At 34.1% G+C, this 12,895-nt stretch overlaps 1 protein-coding gene across 1 annotated transcript; it reads left to right on the top strand.

Moving 5' to 3' along the window:
- The first annotated feature begins 553 nt into the window (after nucleotides 1-553).
- LOC101895389 (chymotrypsin-2) lies at nucleotides 554-1,686 on the top strand. Its single transcript, XM_005187853.4, has one exon. It carries the CDS (start codon nucleotides 580-582, stop codon nucleotides 1,645-1,647), a length of 1,068 nt encoding a protein of 355 aa, XP_005187910.2. The 5' UTR covers nucleotides 554-579; the 3' UTR covers nucleotides 1,648-1,686.
- The last annotated feature ends 11,209 nt before the right edge of the window (nucleotides 1,687-12,895 follow it).

The raw sequence follows: 12,895 nt of genomic DNA, 5'->3' as shown, positions 1-12,895 counted from the left end.
TAGACTTGAACTTTAAAAAAAACGATTCACATCAATTGCAAATGGCAGAAAGAGAAAGAAGGAGAACATAAAAACGTATGCCTACATACGGATGCGGGTGAATGTAAATAAAACGTGATTGGTAATAAAAAACGACATTTAATTTAGACGGCACCTGTGTTGCATGAAGTTTCGCTTCTGTCCGTATTTCGGGTGATAAAACTCGACGGCTATCATTTCCATATCGCAATGCAAACAAAAAGAAAAGAAGTATAAAAAGTTACCATTGCAAGCTTTGAATGCTAAAACTGCGCAAACTCAGCAGGACCATGTTGTGTGTGTGGAGTGCGTACGACTAGAACTCCATTTCATCAGGCGTAGCATAGCAAACAAATAAACTCTGCGTTTCATGTTGATAGTTAGCCAGCAGGAACGTGACATGCATGGCATAATGAAGCCCTCTAAGATAAGCAACGTGATGGATAGCCAAGCGGGCAGAGTCAGCCCTATGGCGCTGGCGATGTCTTCTGCTTCTATAAATACGTGCAAGTAAAGTGAAAAGGAAACTCAGTTCACGTTCAGCCAACAAACGGCAACAATATGACGCCGTGCCGCAGCAATGGAAATCGAAAGTTATTATTTTTGGCCATATTGGTGACTACTGTAAGCGTTTATACCCAGGCGGCAGCCCTGGAGGCACGTGAAGACCTTGAAGTTCTGTATCCTCCTCAGTTTACCACCAATCGTATTGTGGGTGGTGAAGATGCCCCCGAAGACTTGGCACCCTATCAGATCTCATTGCAAAGTTTAAAGGGTCGCCATTTCTGTGGTGGGGCCATTATCGACAAACGGTGGGTAATAACAGCCTCCCATTGTGTGGCCGGAGCCAAGCCGGAAAAACTCAAAGTCCTCACCGGGGCCTATAATCTTAAGAACCATACCGGAAAATACTACTTTGCCGATCGCATTGTAATGCATTGCAGTTACAACAATCCCGCCTATGCCAATGATATTGCCCTGATCCATTTGAACAGATCCATTGAATTCGATGAACACACCAAGGCAGTGGAATATGATAGTGAACCGTTGAAGGATGGCGATGAGTTGGTGCTCACTGGTTGGGGTACCCTATCGCTGGGTGGTGAGGTGCCACAAATGTTACAAACTCTAACGGTGAAGTATGTTCCATTCAAGGAGTGTCGGGCTGCTCATGACAACAGCACTTGGGTTGATATTGGCCATTTGTGTACGTTCAACGATAAGGGCAAGGGTGCCTGCCATGGCGATAGTGGTGGTCCATTGGTGCATAATGGTAAATTGGTGGCTTTGGTGAATTGGGGTCGCCCCTGTGCCAAGGGCTTCCCAGATGCCCATGCCAGAGTTTCGTATTATTATGATTTCATACGCACCACCTTGAGTGGATGTCTTCGTGAGCCAGAAAAGCCCAAAGAGCCCGCCAAGGAGCCACCAAAGGAACCAGAGAAAGAGCCGGCAAAGGAACCACCAAAGGAACCAGAGAAAGAGCCAGCCAAGGAACCACCAAAGGAACCGGAGAAAGAACCTGCCAAGGAACCTTCAAAAGAGCCCGAAAAAGAGGGAGAAAAGGAAGGTGAAAAGGAGGGCGAAAAAGAAGAGGAAAAAGTAACATCTGCCAGCAGTAGTGCTTGAGATGATTGATTAAAATCCACTTGGTATACATTTATTTAATTTAAAATTAGATTTAAGGACTTTGAAAAAAAAAAAATAATTTCAATAAAAATTAAAAAAAAATCTTTTGAACAATGTTTAGAAAAAGAAAGTAGACAATTTTTAACGGGAATCATGTCTAGCATTTGTTGAAGTTCATGGATTAAAATTCGATTCGATTCAATTCACGTACAACTTTTCGAAAGTATTGAAAGTGAAATGAAAATAAAAGTATCTCAAAGGCGTTTTCAAGGTTACATCAAAATTCACAATTAATTACCTTCTGACTAATTTATTCGATATTTACTTCGACTTTCGTTTGAAATTATTTATCAAAGACAAATCTTGTACTCGATGATTTTTCTGTCAGGTAAAACTTCGATTACGGGATATGGGGCAACAACTGATCCAAGAACAGAATGGAAATAAGATTTTGTGGACTTATGTTGTGATATTATATTTATAACCTACACCACAAGATGGTCAGGGTATTATGTCCGATTTACCTTTTATTGAGCACCAAACGTCTAATATTTGCCCAAATGAGATGGAATTTGGCACATACGACCGAACTGAGTCTAGAAGCTATTATGCCAAATTTGCTGAAGATCGGTTCAAATATAGCTATAGCTCCCATATATATTGTTCATCCGATTTGTTGTATTTGTTACCCACAGCCATAATTTGCACTCCGTAACAACGATATTGAGGGAAATATATCAAATACAGCTCAGAAACATCTTTGCCAAATTTTATCGAGATCGGTTCAGATTTGGATATAGCTCCCATATATATCTTTATCCGATTTAAAATTAATTGTGCACCAAATGGGCAACACAATTCCGAATTTAAAAGATACAAATGCTTCGGCATATTTAGTACTTTGAACTTTAAATTACGATTATAATCATAGCGTGTGTGATTAAATTCTCCCATAAAAACTTTTAATTGTTATGTGGAGCTCTACTAAATTAGCAAAGTGGTGTAGGGTATCATTAAGTCGGGCACGCCCGGACTTTCTTTACTGGTTTTATATTCCATACTTTCGAAAAGTGTTTCGAAATTTTGTTTTTTTTTCGGAAGTTTTTAACATCTCAAAATATTTGGCTTAGACCACCTTTTATACCTTTAGCCATATGGTTAGAGGGGGAATATATCATTTGATAATGTCTCTTCAGGACATTTAGAGTCGATCTAGCGATGTTCGTTCGTCCGTGCGTCTGTCTGTCTGCCTGTATTCAATTTGGTCCTAAATTGGTACATCAAAATATAATTGTCAAATTTTGATCGAGTTCGGAGATGGATTTTGCTCCAACTTTGCAAATCCTAATATTTGCATCAACGCTAGGTCAGGTGTGAAAATGGGCAATATCGGTCCACTCCAATTAGTACCTTCTCCAACAAGGGTGACAATTTTAAATAATTGTAACTCTTAAAAATTATGATATAAGATTCCGATTGTCTTCAAATTACACACATCACAATATTTTTATTAAGTCAAGGTTTGGTATGAAGATGGAATATATCGGTCCTCTCCTTTTGGTACTTCCCCACAAGGGTCAAAACTGTGAATATCCAAGAAGCTCATAAAACGCGAAATGAACATCCGATTCCATTCAGACTTTGCACATCTCAATATTTATATCAAACAAAAAATATGTTATAAAGATGGTTAGGATCAGGCAATTCCTTTCACTACCTTCCTCACAAACGGTCAAAGTTTCGAATCACCGAAACCATTATCCGAAATAAGAACCCGGTTCTCTTCATATTTCACACATCCCATTGCTGGGTGAGATAAGTTGACCACCAGAACTCAAGCGCCGTCCATGGTGCTGATGTGGGCCGCCATAATAGCTGATGGTCGCTCTCTGCTCGTATTAATCAACCGTGGCATCAGAATAAATGCCGAATATTATCGCGAAAATATTCTGGAGGGTGTATTGAAGCTACGCAAACATTTTCCCCGCAGACCTTGGACATTCCAACAGGACTCAGCACCATCGCACTCATCACGTGCCACCCAAGAATGGTTACAAAATGAGGTTCCTCGCTTCGTTTCCAGCGCACAATGGCCACCAAAATCTCCGGATACCAATCCGTTGGACTATTGTGTCTGGATAATTTTGGAAAGCAAGGTTGGCTTCGCCGGGAATGGACCAAAATACCGCAGAACAACATTCGGGCAGGGTGTGACGATTTCATTGTCCGTTTGAAGGTCATAATTCGTGCCAAAGGTGACCAATTCGAAACAATCTAAACTTATTCTAAAATGTGATGCTATTTCCGACATGTTTTGCTTTCATTCAATAAAATTTAAACAATGTAAAGATTATGGCGTTTGATTTTGTTACTGTTTTTTATCTCATCCTGTATGTAGTTTGTAGTTTCAACAAAGCTCTCAATATGAAATTTTAGAATTTCTCTTCTATCCCTTCACTCAATACCAAATTGAGTACCATTTAGTACTTTTCGTACAAAAATATAGGATTTATTTCCAAACCACCGCCAAATCTCAAACACAGATACAATCATTAATCTAAAGATGAAATTTCAGAATTGTATGTTTATTCCTTCACCCAATAAAAAATTTAGTACTATTTAGTACTTTTCGTAAAATTATATAACACATTTCCAAAGTCCCCTTTATATCTCAATTCCAGATACCAACAGAGACCTTAACATCAAATTTGAGCAATCCAGTCCTACCGCCTCAACCAATACCAATTTTAGTACCATTTAGTTTTTTTTTCGTATACTTTCGTAACATAGAACGCATTTCCAAACTACTGCCAAATCTGGTACACAGATACCACCAGTACTTTTCTGACAATTACAGTACACATTTCCGAAACCACTTCTATGCATGAACAACGACCCTAATACTAAAATTTCAGATTTTAAGCACTATCTGTTCACCCAATACTAAATTGTACCAAATATAGTACTATTTAGTTATTTTCTTGCACTTGTAGTACCCATTTCCAAAACCTTCTCTATATCACAAACCAAACACCAACAGGCACCCCAATACAATATTTCAAAATTCCAGGTTCATCCGTTTACACTTTACCAAACTGTTCCATATTTAATAGCAGTTAGTACAGTTCAGGATGGGGGTGGATCCAAATGAGGGGGACAATGTTGTCCATTTCGTTTCTGACCTAAGTATGATATAAATCATCATTACATGAAAAAATGTATTAATTTTTGGAAGATTGGGAAATTTGCGAGATGGACCGAAGTATTCCACTCCACCTAATACTGAAAAAATATTGGGATGAGCATCTAACATTTATTTCCAAGTTTATATGAATAATTGATTAAAATGTAAACCTACCAGAGGAAGTGGACCGATATATCCCATCTTCACGCCAGGTCTTGTATTACCAGAAATATTGGTGTGTTCCGAGTTTGGACATAATCGGATGCTCATTTCACGTTTATGACCTTCATAGTTATTCAAAATGTTGACGTCTTGTGGGAGAGGTACCAGAAGAAGTGGACCAATATGGACAATATAATCTGATTGATATGTGTTGATAAAAATATTGGAAAGTGCAAAATTTTAGTTTAGAATACAACTGATAATTACTATGAGGTTTTGCAATTTGAATGTCAAATTTAATATGCCCTATAAATTATTGTTGCTGGGTATAGCAAATTCTTGAGGAAAAATATATATTATCCCACTCCTCCTCTTTCCTATCTATAAGTCATACTTTCTTCATTAAATTTTCTGTGTCCGACTTTCACCTTGAATATATTACTATTTCATAGCATTACTTAAAAAACATATTTTTTTCAACAGTAAAATTTATCGAATTACAGAATTTAATTCCGGGTGTTTACTTGTGGGCGTACATAATTCACAGCCATATACAGCAAATGGCTAATTAGTCAATTACAGTGAAAAGCAATTCAATATTTATTTGTAAATACAAACACACACATACGAACACACAAATATATACATTTTATTAAACCACAAATCTCCGTCCGTTTTATGGCTTTTAAATTGAAAAAAAAAAAAAATATTAAGAGACTATTAATAATTACATTATCAATGGCGTAAATGAACTGAATACGAATATATTTATTCATTGAAAAGGATTTTTGTAACTGTTATTTAAGGGCGATGATTTGTGATTTAAAGTTATTTTAAGCATAAAATTGTTGTGGTGAGTTGGTTGAGAAGTAAATGTTATTTTTAGAAGAGGTTGAATGTAATTATTATTTATATTAATAAAAGGAAGCCGCAAGACTTTTATATGTACATAGAAAGCTTTTGCTGGAAATTCTATGCATAGAAAGCCTGGTATAAGTCTTTTATTAATATAGAGGACATTGTTTATGTTTTCTATAAATATAATACTGTTATTTATTTTTATGTAAATATAACAACTTTTGTATGTCCTCTAAAAATTAAAGTCCTTCTATAACATAATAAATTCCTCAGCGAGGAACATCATTTTGTAACCATTCTTGGGTGGCGCATGCTGAGTCCTGTTGAAATGTCCAAGGTCCGCGGCCAAAATGTTTGCCTGCCCAATGCTTTAATACACCCTACAGAATATTTTCGCGATAATATCTGGCATTTATTCTGATGCCACGGTCGATTAATACGAGCGGAGAGCATACATAAAAGGCCTTGTATAGATCGTCATAAAATAAGCACAGAGTGGTGAAATCACCAAAAACGGAGATTAATTTAAAAACATAAAATTCATCTATTCATCTAATGTTTTTAAACTATTGTAGAACTAAAATCTACTACTACTTCTACGTTGTTTAGTTTTCTAAGTAAAAAACATGTTTTTGGTTTTTTGAAATTTAATATTTTAGTTTTTTTCTTATCAAAAGTTATGATTTTCAAATGGAAACATGGAATACATGTAGTTATCAGTGTTTTAGATTAAAGAAGTTTAAAAAACAATTCTGTATAAATACGAGTATGTAAATGTTTTTGCCATATCCGAGTTAAAAAAAATAATATCAAGAAGGTCCTATTTGTTATACTCTACACCACATAGTGGTAAGGATATTATGTCCTTGTGCATTTGTTTGTAGCATGGAGAAGAATGCGAGATTGATTCATAGTAACATTTGAGAATTTCCATAGAATCACTTTCCGAGTCGATTTACGTATGTCATCAGTCCGTCCGTCTGTTCATGTATTTTTGTGAATAAAAATACATTTATTATTCGATTGAGATGTTATGGCCATTTAAAAATTTCCAATAATTCATGCCTTAAAAAGTGATCACAAATCATAGCTAAAAACGCCGAAAACTCAATATTTAAGGAGTTGTGGCCACTTTAAAATTTCCAATAATTAATGGCTTAAAAAGTATCCACAAATAATAGCTAAAATCGCCGAAAAATCAATATTTAAGAAGTTATGGCCATTTTAAAATTTCCAATAATTCATGCCTTAAAAAGTGATCACAAATAATAGCTAAAAACGCAGAAAACTCAATATTTAAGGAGTTATGGGCATTTTAAGATTTTCAATAATTCATGCCTTAAAAAGTGATCACAAATAATAGCTAAAAACGCCGAAAACTCAATATTTAAGGAGTTATGGCCATTTAAAGATTTCCAATAATTCATGCCTTAAAAAGAGATCACAAATGATAGCTAAAAACGCCGAAAACTCAATATTTAAGGAGTTATGGCCATTTTAAGATTTTCAATAATTCATGCCTTAAAAAGTGATCGCAATTAATAGCTAAAAACGCTGAAAACTCAATATTTAAGTTATGGCCATTTTGAGATTTCCAATAATTTATGCTTTAAAAAGTGATTACAAATAATAGCTAAAAACGCCGAAACTCAATATTTAAGGAGTTATGGCCATTTTAAGATTTCCAATAATTCATGCCTAAAAAAGTGATCACAAATAATAGCTAAAAACGCCGAAACCTCAATATTTAAAGAGTTATGGTCATTTTAAAGTATTCAATAATTCATGCCTTAAGAAGTGATCACAAATAATAGCTAAAAACGCAGAAAACTCAATATTTAAGGAGTTATGGGCATTTTAAGATTTTCAATAATTCATGCCTTAAAAAGTGATCACAAATAATAGCTAAAAACGCCGAAAACTCAATATATAAGGAGTTATTTCAATTTTGAGATCGCCAATAATTCATGCCTTCAAAATGATCACAAATAATAGCTAAAAACCCCGAAAACTCAATATTTAAGGAGTTATGGCCATTTTAAGATTTTCAATAATTCATGCCTTAAAAAGTGATCACAAATAATAGCTAAAAACGCCGAAAAATCAATATTTAAGGAGTTATGGCCACTTTAAGATTTCCGATAATTCATGCTTTAAAAAGTGATCACAAATAATAGCAAAAAACACCGAAGACTCAATATTTAAGGAGTTATGGGCATTTTAAGATTTGCAATAATTCATGCCTAAAAAATTGATCACAAATAATGGCTAAAAACGATGAAAACTCAATATTTAAGGAGTTATGGCCATTTTAAAGTATTCAATAATTAATACCTTAACAAATGATCATAAATAATAGCTAAAAACGCCGAAAACTCAATATTTAAGGAGTTATGGCCATTTTAAAGTATTCAATAATTCATACCTTAAAAATTGATCACAAATAATAGCTAAAAACGCAGAAAACTCAATATTTAAGGAGTTAAGGCCATTTTAAGATTTACATAATTCATGCCTTAAAAAGTGATCACAAATAATAGTAAAAAACGCCGAAAACTCAATATTTAAAGAGTTTTGGCCATTTTAAGATTTTCAATAATTCATGTCTTAAAAAGTGATCACAGATAATAGCTAAAAAAGACGAAAACTCAATATTTAAAGAGTTATGGCCATTTTAAGATTTTCAATAATTCATGCCTTAAAAAGTGATCACAGATAATAGCTAAAACAGCCGAAAACTCAATATTTAAGGAGTTACGGCCATTTTAAAGTATTCAACAATTCATGCCTTAAAAAGTGATCACAAATAATAGCTAAAAACGCCGAAAACTTAATATTTAAGGAGTTATGGCCATTTTAAAAAACGTGATCACAAACAATAGCTAAAAACGCCAAAATCTTAGGAAGTGCGTTATTTATAAAAACCTTCAATACATCGAAAATTAGGATGTACAGCAACATGAGGCCTATACCAAATAATGTAGCAATAAAATTTTGGCCGAAACTTTCAATGTCTCGAAAATTAGGAGGTATCTCTATATTCCAGTGGTGATATAAATGTCAGAGAAAAATTTCAAACCGGTACAATGCTTTATTGAATTAATTTCCGTTTTTGAGGATCTCACCCCTCTGTGATATGCCTTCTTCATTGGAGAGTAATACACATATATCTAATTTTGTTTTAATTTCAATTGTTTCAAAAATCGTACCTCGAAATACAAACACAAAAGTTACAGTTTCCTCATTTGTGACATTAAAGTCTTCTTTGTTTTCAAAACAACTCTACCCTATTCCGAACTTAGTTTTTGTTTGCCAAAACAACAACAACAATAGAAAAAATCTTCCTTCTTTTCCTTGGAAATTCAAATCAAACCAAAACATTATCATAGACTTCAAATAACAGATGATTGCAAGTATTTACGCATTTATTTTGTTTTAGAATTCTGTTTTTCCGGTCCATGTAGCAGTGGAAGAGGAAGTCAAAGAGAGCTCTAGAGAGAGAGACACAATCTATTTTCCTAGCAATTTGTTTATTTTTGCATTTTAATTTCCTTATGTTGTGCTGTGCGTTTCGAACAAATGGATGGATGACTGGTTGGCTGGCTGGCTGGTTGGATGCCTTCTTTAACTTGAAAATGAAAATAATTCAAATGGAAAGTTAGTTTTGTCTGTAATCCCAATGAAAAACAAAAGATTTTTCCATTGAATTTTTGTGCTACCCTCCCCACCCCAAGCTCCGTCTGCTTAGATACTTCATAGCATTTTCATTTACTTTCATCTGTGTACAAATAAATCCAATGAAGTTAACTTTCAAAATTTTCTTTCTACTGTGGGAAAGATAAAAGGCAGTACGCAATGGGAGCGATAACAGAGAGAGAAAAGCTGTGAAAAAAATTGAAAATTTGAATTAAAAAAATATGTATTTTGTGAATATTTTACTCAATATACTGACCGGAATCTGTTAAAACATTGAAAATTTTTAAACATTAAAAATCATCTCAAAATCACAGACCTCTAGACGGGAAGTACTAATACAACGAACAATTACTAAATATTGGAATGAAACAGATCTAAGGACAAACAATAATAAATAAATTAAATTCATAAAAATTTGAATATTTTTGACTTTACATTACAATTTTTTAAAAAAAATCAAATCGTCCCAAAATTTCAGACCACAAGTAAAGGGTGATTTTTAAGATCCATAGGAGAGCATAGAAGAAACTTATCAAATTCAGAAAAATATATACAATTTTTATTGGAATTGTTAGTACGATCCATATAGTTACATGTTTCAGGATTATTTAATGAAAATGTTTACCGCGGCTACAATACAACATTTATTAATAGTCCTAAATCGGCCGAAAATATGTATGGGAACTATATCCAAATCTATATAAAATTTACACGTTCCAAATTTCATTAAAATTTGAGATGTATAGCGTGTTTAGTGCATCAAATATACAAAATCGGCTGAAAATATATATGGAAGCTTTGGATATATCTATATAGATATAGGATATAGCTCAACCAATTTCCATATAATTTCGCATTTTTTTTCCGACACTCATTCCAAATTTCATTGGAATCGGACAAACATATGTGAGATCGGTCGAAAATATAATTGGGAGCTATATGATATAATCTGAACCGATTTCAATATAATTTGGCAAAATTATTTTCCGATCATATTTCGTCACTCCTTCCAAATTTTATATACATATCGTGTTTGGTGCATCAAATATGTGAAATCAGCCGAAAATATATATGGGAGCTATATCCACAATTGAACGATTTCAATATAATTTGGTAAATCATTTTTGTTCCAATTATTTATTAATTTCCACATTTGGAGACGCTATGTTTAATCGATCAATAGATATGTGCATATAAAATCTAAATTTTATGGAGGTAACTCCGATTCTGATGCCATACCTCGAGTTCCAAGTGGAATTTAAAAAAAAACGCTATTTTACTTTCAGGCGATCCTGTAGTCAGGAAAATCTGTTTAACAGTTTTTGAGTCTATAGATTACGAACAAACAATCAAATGTACAAAAATTTTCTCTTGACTGCTACAAGGATGTACAGGGTGAGATAAAAAACTGCAACAAAGTCAAACGCCATAAATTTTACTTTTTTTTAAATTTTTTGAATGAAAGCAAAAAATTTCGGAAATAGCATAGAATTTTAGAATAAGTTTAGATTTGGTCGAATTGGTCACTTTTGGCACGAATTATGACCTTCAAATGGCCAATGAAAACGTCACACGCTGCCCGTATGTTGCTCTGCGGTATTTTGGACCATTCCCGGCGGAGCGCTTGCTTGAGGTGATCGACATTTTTTCTATTTTTTAGTGCCAACCTTGATTTTCAAAATACTCCAGGCACAATAGTCCAACGGATTGGTATCCGGTGACCATTGTACGCTGGAAATGAAGTGAGAAACCTCATTTTGCAACCATTCTTGGGTGGAGCGAGCTGAGTGCGATGGTGCGATGGAGTCCTGTTGAAATGTCCAGGGTCTGCGGACAAAATATTTGCGTTCCCAAGGCTTTAATACACCCTCCAGAATATTTTCGCGATAATATTCGGCATTCATTCTGACGCGGAGAGCGAGCATCGGCTGTTATGCCGACCCGCACCATCATCGCCATGACCGGCGCTTGAGTTCTGGTGGCAAACCGAAGGTTAAAATTCATTTTGTTTGTTTATAAACTGCTAGACAACGAATATTTTCTCATTGGAGAAAACCAAATTCGGCAGTTCACCACTTTCGGCCAAGCGAAGCAATTCTTTAGCTCTTTTGAGTCTATTTTCTTTCTGTTGCGGTGTAAGTTTTTTTCACTTTTTGGAATTTCACTGCCTTTACCCCAAGCTGATTTTTAAATATTTTCCGAATGGAATATTGCGATATGTTCAGCTCACAAACAAACGTTCAGTAACTGTTTAAGCCAGTATTGCCAAAAATATAATGGCTAAAAATCACCTCTTATTATTGTTAGTATTATTGTAACTAAAAATTAGCCATTATTGTTGGTATGATTTTAGCATTGATCTATTTCGTTCGGAGATTTAATTTCTATTTTTGAAAAATATTGTTTTTTCCGGGAAATTTAAGTTCACTGACCTCAAAAATTTACACAAAAAAATTAGATTTTTAGTTTTTCAGAAACCAGTGTTCGAAATGTCAAACAGACAAATTTACACATACGTAAAGCATTGTGTAAACCATGCTTTTTATATTTAGTGTAACGGTTACATATATTGGTAATAATTCCTCACTTTTTCCCTTTAAAATGTAAAGATAAATTTTAATTCAAAACTATATATTTTCAATAAATGTATAAACATTTTTAACCATCAAATTTCTTTTCGTGCATTACCTACATAGTTGCCCTCATATCAGCAAAGACATTCAATTCAATTTCATTCACTTCGTTTAGTTTCCGTATGATTTTCAACATTCGCACACACACATACATTTACTCACATTGCAATTGGAAACAATAACATTGTCCTTGACTGAGGTTAAGATATCACAAAGGGGAACTCGACAATACCAGCATCAGCTCTGGAGCAGTCGCAGCTCAGTAACAAATTGCTTACGAATGAAAAACAATTGCATCATTTTTGATGCCAAAATAAAATCTAGACAAAAAGAAGAAGAAGCAGCAGCAGAGGAAAAGAAAATACGCTCCGAATGAAGGCGAACATGACAATACATCAAGTTTAAGTTTCTGGGTCAATGTCGGTTTAATTGACTGCTACAAGGATGTGTGTGTGTGTGTGCGTGGATTATATTAGAAATAGAGTCATCGTTGTTATATTTAATTCTTGGGGGATTGAAATAATGGTCGCAGAGAAACTTAAATAGTTCTAATAAACATTTTGTAAATTTAGTTTATACAAGAAATCGAAATAATTAAGATTAAAGTACTTAAGGGGACTAAATGCTTCGCCATGGAATTAAGAGAGCCAAATTGGTGTTTTGGTGTGCTATATTGATGAATTTTTGAAATTCGATTTAAAATGATATGAAATAT

This window comes from Musca domestica, unplaced genomic scaffold, assembly GCF_030504385.1.
Source record: "Musca domestica strain aabys unplaced genomic scaffold, Musca_domestica.polishedcontigs.V.1.1 1, whole genome shotgun sequence".
NCBI classification, from domain to species: Eukaryota; Metazoa; Arthropoda; class Insecta; order Diptera; family Muscidae; genus Musca; species Musca domestica.
This window is presented reverse-complemented; position numbering and strand designations above follow the sequence as displayed.

Bases quoted from the DNA above. Each gene is read 5' to 3' on its own strand.
- LOC101895389 (XM_005187853.4), top strand. From the start codon at position 580: ATGACGCCGTGCCGCAGCAATGGAAATCGAAAGTTATTATTTTTGGCC.